At 37.2% G+C, this 19080-nt stretch overlaps 1 protein-coding gene across 3 annotated transcripts in view; it reads left to right on the top strand.

The window, feature by feature from the left end:
* IL1RAPL1 (interleukin 1 receptor accessory protein like 1) overlaps nt 1-19080 on the top strand; it is a 689590-nt gene that overhangs the window by 360373 nt on the left and 310137 nt on the right. For all 3 annotated transcript variants that reach the window (XM_054654990.2, XM_077172083.1, XM_077172087.1), the window contains one exon: nt 9191-9470. In XM_054654990.2, coding sequence (XP_054510965.1) covers nt 9191-9470 — 280 coding nt within the window. The remainder of the gene's footprint in view (nt 1-9190; nt 9471-19080) is intronic.

Genomic DNA, 19080 nt, shown 5'->3' with positions numbered 1-19080 from the left:
TAGAGCTTCTTTGTGCTCTCTAATGCTATACTGCATTCTAGCTTCTATTTAATTGCAGTTCTAAACACAAATAGCTGTCTGACAGATACATGGCTTTAAATAAATCCATATCTGCAGTTTCAGTCTAGCAGGACTATTTGTAGACAAGAAACAGCCATCAAAACCACTGGGATTTGTATGCAGTTAACATATTCTTTCACAAAGAATAGTGATATCTTAAATCCTAGATCCCAGTTTCCATATATTAAATTTCTCCCAGTATTTTAGAAGTTAAAGTAATGTAGAACAGAATGATAGACAGAAATATGTAATTTTTAAAAATATGCATATTCCTTGTAACATCATGGCCTATTTCTACTTAATGATTATATGGTTAGGCCTTTTAATCTTTGAAATTTTAAACAATGATACTTTGATTCAAAGTTCATTTGGGTTTTAGCTCTTTCTGGAGCTCTCACTGCAATCCTTTGCATTTCTGCACAGTATTAGTCATATAGCCATGATAATGCAGTTTAAGAAATTTCCACTAGATAAGTCACAGCAACAGGGTAATTGTACTCTCCTATGCACATGTTGTCATTTGATTAATTTTAATCCTCTTGTGTTATGAACTAATCTGCTGATTTTTCTTATATTTACTGCAAGTGGACAGTTCTCACATATTTAGTTATCACAGTTCAGCTGATATTCAGCAACTTTGTGATTTAAGTGGTTGAGTTCTTCGTGGAAATAGTTTAGAGGTATACAGTGCAGCTGTTACTCGAGTGCTATTGAAATTCCAACATGAAAAAATCCTTGATCTTCCTCATAATCTCCAAAATGAAGCTACTGGTGAACAGAATGTATTTTCAGAAGCAGTTTCAATAATTGAGAGATTATGGAAGAGATGAAATAATTTGACATCTGCTATGCAACATGATACCCCAGTATGGCCCAGAGATTCTTTTCTCTGGGAAATCTCCTTTCTAAAGGGAAAAAACCCTACCCTTACATGTGCTTGTTCAATTTTTAGAAATTAGTTCAACCTCTCCCCAGTTCTCTTCAGGCTGAGTTACTATTTTATTTCAGTCACTTTGTTTAGTGATTCCAGAAGGAGTTTTAAGACCAGCATGTACCAGACTTGACTTCACATCCTCATTTTGAGATTCTATATCTAAACATGTATGTGTAATATATATATATATATATATATAAGATTACATAAAAAGTTATACATTATATAGAAATTGTGTGATAGTGAGCCTGGGTGGAAGTTGTCTTTAAAAACATAACAGTCTAGCAGGACAGCATGTTTGGGGAGCAGGGAGGAAAGAAACTTGAACTCTTAAAGTTCAGAAAGGACTGCAGATAATCTGGTATAGCCACATAAGGATTTGCTGCTAACAGCACCAAAATTTTGGATATGATCCCAATATGGGCCATTTACTTAAGAGCTGAACTCAATTATCCTTGAGGGTCCCTTCCATCTCAGACTATTCTGTGATTCTGTGAAAGAAACAGAGGATGTAGAGCCACCCTCAAATCAAGTTTTATAGTAAATATAACAAGAACCAATTCATTTCAAATGGGCACAGAAATTAATGCAGTTTAATATTAGGCTTTGGAAATTAATCTAGTAAACAAATTTGTGTTTTGTGGCTGTTGATTAAATTATGCCTCCATTCCTATGCTGTAACTGTAAATGTACAGACAGTCCCTGAGCTGGAAATGAATAATTGAAAGAAGGTAGTAGACAGAAGCAAACAGATTAAGGATCTGTGCACCAGGTCTGGGCAAGATGGAGTTTTGTTTATTCACAGCAGCCCTTATGGCACTATGTTTTGGATTTGTGACTAAAAAAGTGTTGGTAACACATCAGTGTTTTGACTGTTGCTGAGCAGTGCTTGCACCACAAGAATTCTCTTTTTCCTATTCTACTCCCCAAGGGTGGGGGACAAGGGATTGAGAGGGGACACTGCTGGGACAACTGACCCAAACTGGCCACAGGGATATTCCATGCCAAATAATATGACCAGAAATAAATTCATTCATCATGGCTTTTGAGGTAGCCATTGTTCAGACACCAGCTGGGCACTGCTCTGCTTGCGGGAGATAATGATGAGGGAGTGGTTATGCATCACTTGTTGGTTTTCTCTTTTCTACTTTTATCTTGACCAATGACTTTTCTTTTGCTTTTCCTATTCTTTCCCCTGTTCTGTTGCATGTGTGGCTTAGTAATTGAGAAGCTATGTGGGTTCTTGCTGCTGTCCTGGGGTCAATCCAGCAGAACCTGATCAGTCCAGTCCAGCCAGGACACCTTTAAAGTGTGTGTTTACAGAGATTCCTAATTTATATGACATGGTAAAACAGAATAGGAGGGTTGGAAGGATGCAAAAGGGACTGAATAAGCAACTGGGAAAATCTCTTTGTTTAGAGTAGGAACTTAGGAAGTGCAGCATTTGCTCCTGCATTGGTCTGTCTTGAACAGGTTTTTTTCCTTAAAATAGCTTTGTGATTTAACATTTTCTACAAAATACTTGTGGCAATTAAAGGAATAGTATTAGTTCAGACAAGAATTCTATTTAATTTGGCTTGGATTAGGTAAAAGAGAGAATGATGTAAAAAACCTTCCCACCAGATTGACATAAAGCTATTTTCATGCTTATTATGTCTCTAAGTAGCCCAGTACCTAGGCATATATACCCTGTTTTTTGTTAGTGCAGTACTCTGGAGCTGAAAAGCAGTATTTTTAATTAATTTATGGCAAGACATAGATTTATTTTTTCATTATTCCTCTTCCTGTGAGCTAATGCATTTGCCAAAATTCCTCAACCACCACATTTACCCCTTTCACAACTTGTCTGGTGTTGGGAAAAGTGCAATTTTTAGGAACTAATTTCTTTAATAGATGATGATATCCAAAATAATTTTTCTGTTTGCCTGAAATGTCATTCAACATCTTTTCCATTACTGGCACCCTCTCCTGACAGCCACTACACAGTTTTAGACTGAGAACAAAATATGTGTTTTTATCTTAAACCATAATTTTACATGAGTTTTCAGGAGAATGAAAAATGCCTTTTCAAAATGAAAATGCTGTATCCACCAGAAGTGCAGTATAGCAATATGTAAAGCTGTAACAGCAGTCAGCGCAAAAAGAAATTTAATTGCATATAAAATACCTGATGTGGTCATTTGATAACATTAATATTAATATATTTTTTTTTCATTTTCCCAATTTCGTGCTGGTAGTACTTTGAAAAAACAAAATATAAGGAGTCTAAGAATAGAACTGGCCATGTTCTCTCTCATCTCCATAATGTGTTGTTTCTAAGCTCTGCTTCTTCATTCCTGTCAGAGCTTATTTTTGTATCAAATAAAAGCATACGCAAACCAAAAATAGACAATCTTTGCATGTCTTCATAATGAGAACCCACACTAGAATACCATGTGTTATGTTGGATAGAGGTAATTGGCTCAGGCACTGTAATGAGGGTGCTATAAACTATAAAATCTTAATTTTTATTTTTTTTATTTTAATGCTAGCTAGTCTAAGCAAAAAGCAGAAAGTAACAAGGATGATAAAGAGTAAAGTAATCCAGAACTGACTGTGATTTTGATTTTGTTGTGGAAATTGTTTTAAAGAAAGTAATCCTGAGTCTTATGCATCACTTATGAACTTTTAAAATGCTGTTTTATGAGCAGCCAATTAAGGAAAGCCTGCTTTCTTGCCCTTGCTATTTGCCACCCTACCCAAAAATCTTACAGCACGTATACAGCATCCTTTGATTTTTCTACCCATCATATTTACTCTCCCTATACTCTTTTAAATAAGATGCTCTCTTATTTCTGCATCCCTTAGTGCCCTCCTTGACAACTTTTTAAGCTTTAGAAGCAAGACCTGGTGCTTTCTCCTTTACATGCCCACTTTTCAGAATTTTTTGTGATTTATGATGTCACTTCTTTGTCAGGTGTGCAAATGCCTAATTAAAAAACCCCAAAGTAGCTGACAAATAAATAGAAGAGACGGTGATATTGCATAATCCTTTGTATATAAAATTCAGAGCAGAATTAGGAACACAGGTGACTGGGAAAAAGTAAATCTGTTGCTAATTTTTATTTTATTAAATATCATTATATGAAAAACAATTAGGATAATTTGCTATTTCTTTTATAAATGTTTTAGGAGAACTGCTTTTAACCATCAGACCTATTTTCTATCTGGAAATCAGATTTTAACCAATGTATTGAAAAAGTGAAGATCTTTTCTAGCCCTTTAATTGAAGCTTTTAAATGAGATCAGGCTGTAATAGCAGACCCAGGAGTTATTAACTTTATATTTTTGTCCTTTTCAGCACTGAATTTTACCTTGAAAATGATACATATGATGCCAAAAATAAAGGGGAAGGCCTTCTTAGTAATGTTAGATATTCTGTGTGTTGGTTCCTATCCAGATACAGCCTGCAAGACACTTGTGTATTGAGCAGAACGATCTCATTATTAGGAGAGTGATGCAGTGTGGTTTATTTCATACCCTGAAATCACTCAAGGAAATAACTGAGTGGATTATATTTATCCTGGACTCTGTATTGTGCTATTATGTGTAGCAATAACAGGCAGCATATTAAAATAGAGATTAGGGACTACAACCATTCTTTTGAAGGCAGTTCTGAAATTTCAAAGCTGTTGAATTATTCAAGTATATTTCAATTTATAAAACATGATTGACTGCTTGATGATGTGACGGTATAAGTAAAAACATTGAAAAGTATGGAGTCTATTTTTTTTCCCCATAGTTGTTTTGAATGACTGTAATTGGAGGTGTTGATTTTGTGTCAGTAGCAGCCATAATTAAGAGAAGAAACATTAGACAATTTATTTGGTCAATGCCCTACTTTTGCACAAACAAAAAAAAACTTCCAGTCAAGGTAGAAATGGACACAGTTACAATATGAAACTGACTACAAATATTCAATCTATTTAGTATTAAAAAATCTGAATGTATATTAAAACTTTGTTGTTTTCTGTCCCTATTTGCAAAGCCAGTAGCACACATTTAACATGTAAATATGTAACATTTTTAAGGTAGCAATGTCAATATAAAAATCAAAAGAATTTTCTGAATATATGTTTGGGTCTTTTTAAATGTATCTTTACGTTCCTCAAGGAATCTAGAAATTGGGCTTTAATTAGTTTTTGATACATCCAAGCTTTTCAAGACTGAAAAAAGCATGCGTGCTCTACACACCACATGCAGAAAGTGCTGGTTATGGTGCATGCATGCTATCATCATCTGAATGTTCACAGTATTATTTTTAAGGACATGACAGTCTGTTTTCCTTTTCATTATGTGGTTTTAAGCTTCTGTTTATGTTTCTAAGTTACTGTGAAATTGGGAGCATTTTATGCAGAGACCGACTGTTATCTCCTGAAATATCAGCTATCAGAAAATATCACAGCGTGTCTTATGATGGGAATGATGATTTTCTATTATATCTGACAAAATTGAATTAGCACCTTCACATAGATTAGCACATTGGCTGAGTGTGAGGATTTTCCTGGAAGATTTTTAGGGCATTGAGCCTTCCAGCTGTAATTCAGTTAACACAGTTCTAAGTGACTTGAATGTCAGTGTTGGCAGTTTAAGTGGTATAATATTTCTGAAAGCAGGAAGAGAAACACTCTCATGTTCACTTCATTCAAAGACCACTTTGAGAAGAGGACATATGTTTCTTTAAGGTTATCACTGAGTGTAACTGTAATAAAGCACAGAATTACAGAATGATTGAGGTTGAAGACACCTCTGTAGGTCATACGGTCCAACCAGAAATGGTTTTTCAGCACCACATCTCTCTGGCTTCTAAATATCTCCAAGAATGGAGGGTTCACAACCTCCTGTGTGAATTTTTGGTAAACCTTACAGAAAAGAAGTGTTTCCTGGTGTTCAGAAAGAGCCTGCTGTGTTTCAATATGTGCCTGTCGCCTCTTGTCCTATTACTGGGCACCAGAGGAAGGAGGCTGGCTCTTTGCACCTTCCCTTCAGGTTTTTGTATTCATTACTAAGACCCCCCCTAAGCCCCCTCTAAGCAGAACAGTCTCAGCTCTCAGCCTGTGCTCACAGCACAGATTCTCCAGTCCCTTAATCAGCTTTGTGGGCCTTTGTTGGACATTGCTGTCTGTACATATAATTTGTATTCAGGAGCCCAGAGCTGGACACAGCACTCCAGGTGTGTGCTCATTAGTTCTGAATCCAAAACACAGCACTTATAACAGCTGCTGAAAAGAAATTAACTCTCTCCCAGCTGAATACAGGACAAGTAGACATTATCTTAAAATATGGTGGGACATTTTGATGGGCTTTGTGCCAAAAAATGAACAAATAGTTCCATGAATATATAGATAATTCAAGTGATCCCTAGGAGGCTTTTCTAGAATCATAGAATATTCTGAGTTAGAAGGCACCCATCAGATCATGGAGACCAACTCCTGGCCCTGCACAGGACACCCCAAGAATCACAGCATGTGCCTGAGAGCACTGTCCAAACACTTCTTGAACTCTGTCATGCTTGGTACTGTGACCACTTTTCTGGGGAGCCTGTTCCAGTGCCCAGCTACTGGCTGAGAAGCAGTTTCCCAATATCCAACCTAAACCTCCACTGACACAGCTTCATGCCATTGCCTCAAGTCCAGCCACGGGTCATGAGAGTGAAGAAATTGGGACCTGCCCTTCTCTTTCCCTTCATGAGGATGTTGAAGACCCCAATGAAGTCTTCCCTTGGTCTTCTCTTCTCCAGGCTAAGCACGACAAGTGACCTCATACAGTTTCCCCTCCAGTCCTGTCACCATCCTCATGGCCCTCCTTTGGGTATTCTCTAACAGTATAATGTCTTCTCTGTATTGTGGCACCCAAAACTGTCCCCAGCACTTGAGGTGAGGCCCCTGCAATGCAGAGCAGAGCAGGACAATCCCCTCCCTTGCCCAGCTGGCCATGCTGTCCCTGATGGCCCCAGGACAGGGATGTCCCTCCTGGCTGCCAGGGCCCTGCTGGCTCAGGCTCATCTTGCCACCAACCAGGACCTCCAGGTCCCTTATGAGAAATGTCATGCTGAAACAAAGCCAGTGGCACCTGCCCTGCATATTTAATCCTTCCTCCAATACAAAGAGCTTGAGTTGGTGTTATTCAGCAATATATTCTCATGGATTCTGCAAGTTAAAGGAACTGGGAACAATTAGAACTGAATATCCTGAGAGAGAAGACATAACTTACAAACTAATAATGTAAACCATCCTGTACTAGCTAAATTAAGCAGTGAAAAGCAAGATTACAATCTGATGATAAAGTATAATGAAGAAGTTATTACCTGGTAACTCATATAATGAAATTAACACTGCTTAGAGCTGGCTGTTAATTCTTTTTTGGCATTGGGACTTAGAAGCAGAGAGAAATAAAATCAGGTGAGAGAGAATGCTTTTTCAGAGAGGTAAAAATGAAATGATAAAAGATGTAATTGAATCCTGGACTACATGAAAGTTAGTTTCTTTGGTCCTAAGGGGAAGCTAATAGTGTAGCTTTGTTTCCATTCACTTCAATTTATACATGAGTACAAGTCTTATTAGGGCCTTGTAACAACACTTACTAATCTTTAGGAACTGTTGTGTAGGAAAATTGGAACAGGGACATATTATTTTCCCTTCCTGGTCATAAAAGTTAATGCAGGAGGAGACGGTCCAAAGATATATGAAATATCTGTTTGTGTGAATTCTGTTCACAATGCAAATTCACTCTAAATTTTCACTCACTCAATTCACTCACTTTTGCCCCAGCTTTCTATGTTGGATCAACTTAGGGTATTGCTTACACAGGGATGTGTGAAAATGTATGATTCTTTCTTATTTTGCAATATACAATAAGTACTGTGGCATTACCTAAATACAGGATTCAAAAAATCACTATATAGTATATTTTTCTCCCAGGTAGCAGATCAGAATATTGTCTAAGTTTAAAGTGCAAATACTGCTTTACCTTGCACAGTAGCTGGAATTCTCTGTTAAAGTCAGAACAATTCTAGAATGAAAATAGAGCTTTTCAAAAGTTGATTTTCTAAGATGGCTATCTAGCTACCTGAGCTCTTTCAAAGTTAATAAAGTGTCAAATTCAAAGACAAAATATTTATATGAGACATAGTATTGAGAAGAAATAAATTGTCCTTTGGATGTACTGATTGCTTTCTACTGACTGGATTAGGGCCTGGTTAACCAGCTGAGACTGGACACTGAGTTTTTTAGTGTATGAACCTAATGGTGAATTTTCATGGTTGAATTGCTTTTAAAAAATACAAACTTTTGTTAAGGAAGGCATTGTAGAAAATAGCTCTTTTCCTTTTGTTGTTTTTGTGTTCTTAACTAAAAATACAGGGGACAAGGTTGTGAGTTTGGTGGTTTTTTTTTTGGCCTTGGGGTTTAGCTATGTTACTGGAGTTTGGCATGTCAAATAAATTTAGTTTTGCTTTCTGATGAGCAGTTATTGTGGGACAGTATTGGTAAGGGCTGATGTTATTCAACAGGAAAAAAAAGAAAATATTAATAACCATAATTTGTAATGTAGTTCTGGAAAGTCAGGAATTCAAACTAAGATCTGTCTAACATATTTTTGAATAATCCATTTATATTATTGATAGTAATTTTCCTAGAAGTAATTTTTTGTGCACTTGGTCTTATTGTAAAGGCAGTTTTTTCTCTTCCTTCAAATCTATCCCAAAATTTCATACAATTTGGTTCAGACCACAACTCCTTGTCCTAATATCTTCTGAGGCTTTCACTTACATGGTAACACTGAAGATATTTGATTGATGCAATTTAGATGGTGATACCCTGTGAACCACATGCCCTCTGTGTTGCACTAATTTCACTTCAGCATTTTATAACTGGTCATGCTGGAGTTCCACGAAAGATAAAAGAGCAATTGCTCAGTTAGTGCTCAGAGATTATCAACATTTAGCAATGTATGTCCTAATGGCTCTGTCCACTATAGTCAAGTACAAGACATAAACATCATGAAAATGCAGTTAATTTTTCAGGGATAAAAAGTATACTGCTAGTCCCTCAATGGACTTTTTTTCAAGTACAATACTTTCCCACAATAAAGACTGCTGTGTGAATAGTGCTTTCCAAAACCTTTGACAATCTCTTGTCATTTTCTCTTCTCTTGTAGCTGATGGATGCACTGACTGGTCTGTGGATTACAAGAAATATCAAGTTCTAGTGGGAGAACCTGTTCGTATAAAATGTGCACTGTTTTATGGATATATTAGAGCTAATTACTCCCTAGCCCAAAGTGCTGGACTTAGTTTGATGTGGTACAAAAGCTCTGGACCTGGAGATTTTGAGGAACCTATAGCTTTTGATGGAACCAGAATGAGCAAAGAAGAAGACTCCATTTGGTTCAGACCAACAGTGGTACAAGACAGCGGGCTCTATGCATGTGTTATAAGGTACTATATTTTATTATACTGCATTTTAATTGACCAAACGTGAAACAAGGCTTTTAATAGTGAGACTTTAATGCCAAAGAAATTTTTTCTGACTGTCTTCTTTTTTCTTCTCCTCCTGGCATTCCCTTCCCTGAAGGTTTTTATGCCTGACTGGAAATTGCTATTGAATGTCTTGAACGTATTAAACTTGCTTTTGTATAAATTTAGTAATTTATACTAAAATCTAAAATTTATAAGGTGGTTGGGACTGGATGAATAAGTCATCTGTTCCTTTCTCTGATTCTGGTTTTACTCTTGGAATCACTATCCCAGCGTAAAAAAAAAATTCATTTTTTTTACATTCAGATTTAATTTTATGTAAATTTCATGAAATGATTTAACTGAATTGACTTTTCTTCTGTAAAAAAAATTGTTATTTGATGTAAAGTAGTTGCATCAAGAAAAAACAGAAGGTGAAATTTCAGCATTTTTGCATACATCCTTCAGAATTACATCTGGCTTAACCTGATAATAGAGGCTGTGTGCCAGATGTCTTCCAAAAAATTTAACTTTCTGATTCATCAAGTTTTATCACCAGAAACTGGACTGGATTCTGCTTCTGCTTTCTGCAACAGGTTTCAGCTTCTTTTTGCATCTTTAATATGGTTTACACAGAGATATTTTTCCAGCCCTTTACAGCATTCCTCTCTATCTGGATAACTATAAACGTGTTCTTGCTACTAATACATAATAGAAAGAGTCAAAAAGCAAAATGTAGAGCGACTGAGTGGCTAGAAAAGGAATGCACAATGAAGATAGAACAGTGATGCAAGGAAAAGGTGGAAATTGTTTTATCAACAAACTGGAAAGGTTTACTGTCTGCCTTTTTTTTTTTATGGTTTTTTTTTTTGGTTGTTTGGTTTTGGTATTTGTCTTGGATAAGAGGGAGGGGGAGCACAGGTATGCTGTCTGGTTTGTGTGTGCTGAAGGAGATTTTTACTAAATAATGTGTTTATAAAAACATTATTCTATGAGCTCTTTATATAACCTGTGAGACATTTCATATCACATTGTTTGGCCAATAGCATATTCAACATGGTTTTTCTGATGATGACAGTTTTCTTTAAAAGAAAACCACAAAAACCTACAAATTAAGCTCCTGTGGGAGAATTTTTAGTTATATGTGGATTAATATATTCTGATAAGTGTGTAACCGTAGCTATGAAAATGAAAACAGTTTTGTCAATTATTCCATAATGCTATTTAAAATACCATAATTAATCTCCTCTGTTTATATAAAGAAAACCTTAATTATCTGATGTTGCAGTATCCAGCAAGTATAGATAAATGCTGAATTTAGCTACTCAACATACTTTATGTTTATCATCTCAACCTGTATTAATGGCTTTTTTTACATGGATTTGCATTTAATCCAGAGGTATGTAGGACCATGTAATCTGCTTTAAACTACTATGGTGGTTTGCTACCAGTCAGAAATTAGACCTACAAATAAACCACTCCTCTTCCCACCACCCCCTATGGCAAGAGAGGGGCAAAGGCAGAGACCATTGGTTGAGATAACTGTTTACTGAAAGCAAACAGCAGTGGAGTAAGAAATGCACAGCAATAGCAGAAATATTAATAACATATAAAAAGGTACTTGTCTTGGTTTGGAAAGACAGGTGTCTGCTAAGGAAAGCAGGAGCTTCCCTCGGAATAAAAAATGTAAATCCCCTCCCTCTGAATTATTATCATTTTGAAATTAAGGGGCTCTCAGGCAAAGATATGGGAGTAGGAATAACAGTTCTTTATTAGGAAAAAAAAAAGATAAAAATAAAAAATAAAGTAATACAAAACAACATGGACAGAGTCAGAATACTACCTGACACCCTGTGGGTCAGGGTGGTGGTAGCAGTCCAATTGAAATGGTGGCTGCAGCCCTCCTGGAGTGACAGATGTGGTTCTGTTGAAGCAGTGATCCTGTACAAGACTGTAGTTTTCCTCTGAAGGTCCGGTGGTGGTATAGATGGGCCTGGTCTTCCTCTGGGAATCCAGTGGAGAAGGCTGCCTGTGGTGTTCCAATCTCAGATTATATCCAGGCAGGAATGCTTGGCTCCTCCCCTGGGCGGAGCATCTCACAACTGAATGATGTAATTTTATCAGTCATGCTGTGGCACTCAATGGCCCATTTACAGCATATAACTCCTGGAGGGAGGATTGATTGTGGAAGAGGTAAAGAAAACTGCCCCACCTGCTTTTAACAGGGGACCCACTTAACAGAAGAAAACTGCCCCACCTCTATCAGATGGCAATAGAATACACATCCCCAGCCACATCTTTCAACCTAAGACAGTGTTTACACTCAAAGGGTGTCCATCACCTTGACCTAGTTCTGTGTGGCCACCAGGACAAAGACAAATTGGTGGGAGCTTCCCACAGATGGCTTTCCCCATCTCTAAGTCAAAGACAATGGAAAACAATGATGGACAAACCTCTGACAGCTAAATTGCTCATGTCTCACTGTGCTGCCACTCTGTTGCTCTGGGCTCAGCTCCTCTTGTCTCAGTTTAGCTGCTTTTTTGTTCCCTGCAGCTGCTTCCCACACCAGCACTGCCATTTTTGACCACTCTGCCCCACTGGGGTGCAGGCTGCATTTGCTGCTGGTCAGAACCCCATCCCAGAGCCACACCTGAGGAACGGGAAGGGATTGATGATGGCAGTATAGAGGATGGGGTCAATCCTAGACACCCCCCCCCTTCATGAAGAGAGGGATGTCACATCACAAGGTTTCTTGTTATTTATCATACATGGACTGTGAATATAGCTGGATAAGCTGCACTAAGAGTTAAAGTAAATATTCAAGTGCAGCTCCCAGAAATTATGTATATGTTATATATACCTGGTATAATAGTAAATAATAAGAAGTTTCTGTCAAAAATTCTGCCTTTAAAATTTCAAAAATAGCTGAAATACTGTTCCTATCAAGAGAACACTTCCTTCATGTATTCTTTTCCTTCCCTGCCTGAAAACATCAATTACAATGTCTCTAGTAGTTACCCAACATAATATCAGCATAGACCAGTGGAACTGGAGTTGCATAGTTAGATGTTAGTGAACATTTATGTGATTGAGAATCACAGAATCAGAGTATCATTTGGGTCGGAAAAGATTTCCAAGATCACAGACTGCAGCATTTCAACGAAGAGCTCAACATCAACTAAAACACTGCATAAAGTGCCACATCCAGTTATTTCTTGAATGCTTCCAGGGATGGTGACTTCATTTCCCTGGGCACTCCATTCCAGTGCTTAACTACCCTTTCAGGGAAGAAATTATTCCTGATGTCCAACCTGGACTTCCCCTGATGCAGCTGGCTACAACCTCCTTTATCAGGATAGATAAGATCTCTCCTGAACCTCCTCTTCTTTTGACTAAACAATCCCAGATCATTCTGCAATTCCTCATATGATTTACTCTCTAGACCTTTCACCAGCTCCACAACCCTTCCCTGGACACTGGACATGCTCCAGCTGCTTAATGTCTTTCTTGCAGTGAGTGGCTCAAAGGTGGACCTAAGATTTGAGGAATGGCCTCACCTTTGCTCAGTACAGGGGACAGTCTCTGCCCTGCTCCTGCTGCCCACACTGTAGCTGATCCAGGCCAGGTGCCATTGGCCTGGGCTGGTCACCTGGGCTGTTGAGCAGAACTCCAAGATTCTTTCCTGCTGGGCTGCTTTTGAGCCACTCTTTCCCCATCCTGTGCCACTGCATGGGGCTGTTGTGACCAAGGTGCAGGACCCATCATTTCACCTTTTTTAATCTCGTGCAGTTGGCCTCAGCCCATTGATCCAGCCTGTCCCAAACTCTCTGCAGAGCCTTTGTATCATTTAGCAGACCAGCATTTCTGCCCAACTCACTGTCATCTGCAGAATTACTGAGGGTGCACTCATTGCCCTCTTCTAAACCATTGATAAAAATATAAACAAAACTGGCCCCGTAGTGAACTTTGGGGAACCCCACTAGTGGTGGCCAACAACTGGATGTAGCACCATTCACCATGACCCTTGAGATCCTGCCATCCAGCCATGGTTTATATTTATGAATGTGTTTAATGCTTATGAACATTAATTCCTTTGTTAAGCTGTAACATTTAGTGGAGAAAAATGAACAGTATGAACAATTCTTGTTCAGAAACATAGGAGTATCTATAAAGAATGCTTAGGATATAGACAAATAGAGATAACAATAGAAGTTTAAATAAAGCATTGCAAATTATATTATAGATGAAAAACCTTCTCCATCTTTAACATACTTAAATTCATTAGATACTTATTAGCCATAAAAATACTGCCTATAATTAATTTAGTGATATTCAGCTTTGAAGATTCAAATTCAGATGACAACAAGGTTCAAACAGGGAATAACAGCATCTATGGAGATTGTTCAAATCTATTTTCATCCCCAGTTGGTAAAAAACCTGAGCACCTGCTTCAGTATGCTTAACTGTTTCCATTAGTAACACACAGTACGAGAATTTAGACAAAGAGGTAAAGTCTGAAATCGTGTGAACAGAATTTTTGGATGGATGGATGGATGGATGGATGGATGGATGGATGGATGGATGGATGGATGGATGGATGGATGGGAGGGAGGGAGGGAGGGAGGGAGGAAGGAAGGAAGGAAGGAAGGAAGGAAGGAAGGAAGGAAGGAAGGAAGGAAGGAAGGAAGGAAGGAAGGAAGGAAGGAAGGAAGGAAGGAAGGAAGGAAGGAAGGAAGGAAGGAAGGAAGGAAGGAAAGGAAGGAAATCAGATTATTGTCTACTCTTGCATTTAGCTCCATTCCCCTTCCTATAGTCTTGCATGTCTGAAGGAAGAGGCTTCAAATATAGCAGTATTTCTAAGTAATTTTTAAGGTCAGCTTTTATTTTTGCTGATATTTTAAACATGCCTAAACATGTTTAGGCATGTTTAAAATATCACTATTCAAATTCATAGCAGTTGTATTTTCTGTTTTTATATTTACACATAGATAAGTACATGCATCCAAACATACAGATATTACATTATTGAATCACATAAGTTCCCTGCTATATGGTTAATATATATATATTTTATTTGACAAACAAAAAATAATCACAGTTATATGAATGATGCATTGTTGTCAACACATAGTTATTCTTTAAATAAATCTGAAATAATAAATGGGAATTTTAAAATAATGTGTAATTTTTAGTGAAAACCACCTTTCTTTCTCTTTCTTCCTTCCTTCCTTCCTTCCTTCCTTCCTTCCTTCCTTCCTTCCTTCCTTCCTTCCTTCCTTCCTTCCTTCCTTCCTTCCTTCCTTCCTTCCTTCCTTCCTTCCTTCCTTCCTTCCTCTCTCTCTCTCTTTCTCATTTTCTTTCTTTCCTGCTTTCTTTGCCATGAAGGTTAACCATCCACAGTAGGAACATGCTCAATTACCAATTCAATTTAAGAAGAACATATGTTTTTACATATTTAATTTATTCACAATTGTTTAATTAATTCTCAGAAATCTTGAACGCACAATGTATAAGGAAATCTTTGCTGTACTGAAGGAAATGGTGAGCAAAGAAAAGAAATAGCATGAATTTTTCATAAGCCGGGTGGAAGCATCATTTCTTCAACATTTTGAATAACGTAAAACATGTTTACAAATGGGAATTGCTACTTCTGGGTACCAACCATTTTTGAAATCTGTCTTACCCAATGAGGACCTTTTTATCCTGGCTATATATGCTTATAAGTATTTTTATTTCTTTAAAGAGTTTTTAAAAATAATTATCTTAAGAAAAGAGTAAGCATTCATATAACAACTACATATCAAATCTCAATTAAAAAAAAACAAAACAAAACCCCCCAAAAAACAAAAAAACAAAACAAACATACCCCCTCCTCCCCAGGGAGAAAGTATCTGAAAATGAAGTCTTAAACCAGTTTGTCTTTAAAGCTTATAATCATGGTGTTTCCTAGACCTGCATGAGATCTTTGGTTAGGTTTATGTGTATTACTGACAAAAGAATCTGACAATGGATAAGAGAAATAAGCTTTCTCAAAGGAATACCAGGTGAGCTAGCAATACTCAGAAAGAAGGAAGTCTCAGAAGAGCCTGTTATTCTATTAATTCCTTTAAGACAGTATCACCACTCACTGTCCTGGGTAACAAGTGATAGGACACAGCTGCACAGTGGTGACTGTGGAAGTGCTGTGTTAACAGTTGGACTCCTGCATCTTAGAGGTCTTTGACAACCTTAGCAATCCTATTGTTTTAAGAAAACAACAACTCTGACAGCCTTTTGAAGTGGTGTGCAAGTTCAGGAGAACCTTGTTCAACACATGAGATGGACTTTCCTTAGTCCCTGCCTCTGTGGTCATTTGGTTTATAGAGAGCATGGGGGACAGTTAACTGTGTCTTCATTATTTTTACACTCCATTTGTAAGCTTGTAAGTTTTGTCAGTTTTTTTCTAAGGTCTCTTCTTTTTGAAGATGGTAACCATCACAAGCTATCTGGCTCTTATTTTCTTATGTTTGCTCCATCTCCTTTTCAAATGCAAGCTTGGTAGGCTAGTCAAATATCCATGTAATTTTTGACTGCAACTTAGAGAGGCTTGGTGAGTTGAAAAAGCCTTCGGGCTAACATTAGGAATTTATACAAGTTGGGTAGCTGGAGCTTACATTAAGTGCTCTGTACAGATGGCAAAAGCAGTTGCTCCTAGAAATAAATGTGGGGTTTTCTTGAAGTTAATGCTTGTTGAAAGTGAGGAGATTGAAATATACTCAGTCTGCACTCCCCTGTCCTGACACTGCAGGAGGTCAGCTGTCTGACATTAGCATTGTACACGATAAACACCTTCCACGTGTGTTAGGGCAAAGCAAACACCTCATACTGAGGAGATGAACAGGTGAGTGCAGGGTACATTTTCTCATTGGGGAGTTGGTATAACTTTTGCATAAAGCTAAATTCCAGCATGTGTTTGCTATTTGCTTGGCTGAGTGAGAACTCAACAATGAAGAACAAGCAAACAAGCATGATGATGAGTAGAAAAAGGAGCAATATGACCCTTATGGTCAGTGGGTGGAATCATGAATATGTATGTAAGGAGTCTTGATGGGCTAGAACTGAAAAGGTTAGTCCAGATAATTCTTTTATGTAGGACTTAAAGGTTTCTATAAAGACTTATATTAATTTTTATGAGAGCAAAATAGCAAATGCCTATGCTTTCACAGAATAGGGGAAGAATTTGGATATTGGAAAAGAAGAAGAAAAAAATAGTGTATTTGAAGTGAGCAGAAGGCATTGTTAATATTTATTAACATTAATAAATATGTCATTTTCACATCTCTCAACTTATAGGACTGGTGTAAATAATACTTGAAGAAAGATTTTTAAAAAAGCCTTTTATGTTATATCCAGTTTCTTTTACTGCTAATTCTTTTGTTGTTGAGATATTTGCTTAAATTAAGCAGTGTAACAAATAGCAGTTTGGCTAATTCTTCCACTGTTTCATTAGAGGTTCGTTAGTTTCTCCTTAAGAACACTTTCAGCAAACTAGATTCGCCCTTTGATTGTCAAGGTTCTTCTGCTCACAACTAAATTAATAATTCTGACCAAAAAAAGTAACACTTCAGATCTCATTTCAACAAAATAAAATATGACTGTGATGTCTGGTTTTGCATAGGTAATTTAACAGAGGAAAGTCCTAAAAGATAGTCGGGTTGTATTGCTGTGCATTGTTCATAGTAAAAAACCCCATAGCTTCTTTTTTATTAAAGAGTAAGCAGTATTTTTTCTGTTTTACACTTTGCTTCTAACTTCATCCATCTTAGAAAAAGTCAAAAAAACTTGCAACAGAATGGAAGAAGTGGCTTTACAGCTGCCTCTTTAGCAAATGCAGGAGAAAGAGAAAACACAAATAAAGTTAATTCCATATAATAGATATTTAAGTCAGGGATCAATTGTTTTCTTCACAATGCTACAAGAAATGGAAGACAAAGGCCAAGAACTAAAATTATTTTCACTCATTTTCGAAACAGTGGCTTTTAATTTTTTCAAATTTTTATAGATATTTTTTATTTTTTGTTTTCTCTCATAGAATTCAAAACAACCAAGTTGTATTGCTAGTAGTAATATGGGCCACCTACTTGGTCATTTAAGTTTGCTCTTAATATCTAATATTGTATTTTTAATCTGCCATGCAAGTGCTTACCTCTTTGTATATAAGCTGTCTGTGGACATCAAGTTCAGTTTAAGCATCTAGGTTCTAAAAAGCTGCATGTCAGTTGTTTCCTTTTTTAATTCTCCTTGTTCTCAGGACAGAAGGCAGTTTAAGTGATGTTAGAATATAGCTAAGATTTGATTCCATTACACGGGGATAGGTGTCTAGTGCTGTTGTAGAGGCTCTAGGAGCATTTCCAGGACACTTCCAAGGGAATGACATATTGACACTAGATCTGGAGGAGGCTGAATGTGGGATACATTTGGGTAAGCCACATGCCACTACTCACCCACTCTAAGGTAAATAAAATGAGCTTTTTGTGGCTTTTAAGCTAAACCATTTTCTAGGCTCCATCAGGCAGACTGACAGCTACAGTAGGAGTTTAGATGTAGCACACAGGTGTATGAATGCAAGTGGATGACAGAACTGAAATGTCTTAAACTGCATTCTAAAATAAATTAACTTTGTGTGTTTCCATCACATACATTGAAATGCAGTGGCTGATATAAAAGTCAAGGGACATATGTCTGTACTTTAATGCTATGACATGAAGCTGGCATTTTAAAATATTAAACTCACTGGGTGAGTTTATAATACAAGAAAGTAATGGAATTGAATTAATTTATTATCTTTTTTTTCTGAAATGCAAATCTAAAATAGTGATTGATGCTCACAAAATTTATCAAACTGACTTAAAAGACATCAGTACAACAAATGTCTTTTAGTAATTAGTTCAGTATTTCCAAGATTTCTGACCAAAAATTATTACAAATAATACTTTAGAAAATGGCAAGAAAAGCAGCAGTTGTGAGCCTTTAGTCAGGCTCCCAGAAGTATCAAATATCAGATGATCTCTGGTGAAGAGAGATGATGTTTTCATGACTTTTCCAGAAGGGTTCAATCGGAAAAGGGGGTGTGACCCAGAAAGGTTAGGAATACAGCAGAGACACTGTAGGGAATTTCCCTACTGACTACTTTCTGCCACCACTATGGTAAGAGTACATAGAGTTGGGAAGGAGGTGCTGTGTTTTCAGGATGTCTTTGTAACAGTTCCATTAACATCTACTTCCCACAGCAATTAGACTATTTCCCCCAGGACAGTACTGAGTTAAAGCAGTCCTAGCAGCAGGGAGAAGCTCTTCCATGGTCCTTTTTCTGACCCTTCCTTCCCTCTCCTCTTCCTTCACAAGGCAGAGACAGGCAGCCAACATTCCCAGTAATGAAGAAAAGGTTGTGTAGTTCCCAGTATAAAGAAGAGTGGAAAGGTGAAGGCCTCCGTTCCTCTTTCCCTTCTCTTCAATCTTCTCCTCTATTAAAAAAAATTAAAAAGAAAAAGCTGGGATATCATCTTTATCTGATATAGAAAGAAAGAAGAAACATCTTTGTCACAAGTCTTCA

Source organism: Agelaius phoeniceus, chromosome 2 (genome assembly GCF_051311805.1).
Source record: "Agelaius phoeniceus isolate bAgePho1 chromosome 2, bAgePho1.hap1, whole genome shotgun sequence".
In the NCBI taxonomy this organism is placed as follows: Eukaryota; Metazoa; Chordata; class Aves; order Passeriformes; family Icteridae; genus Agelaius; species Agelaius phoeniceus.
This window is presented reverse-complemented; position numbering and strand designations above follow the sequence as displayed.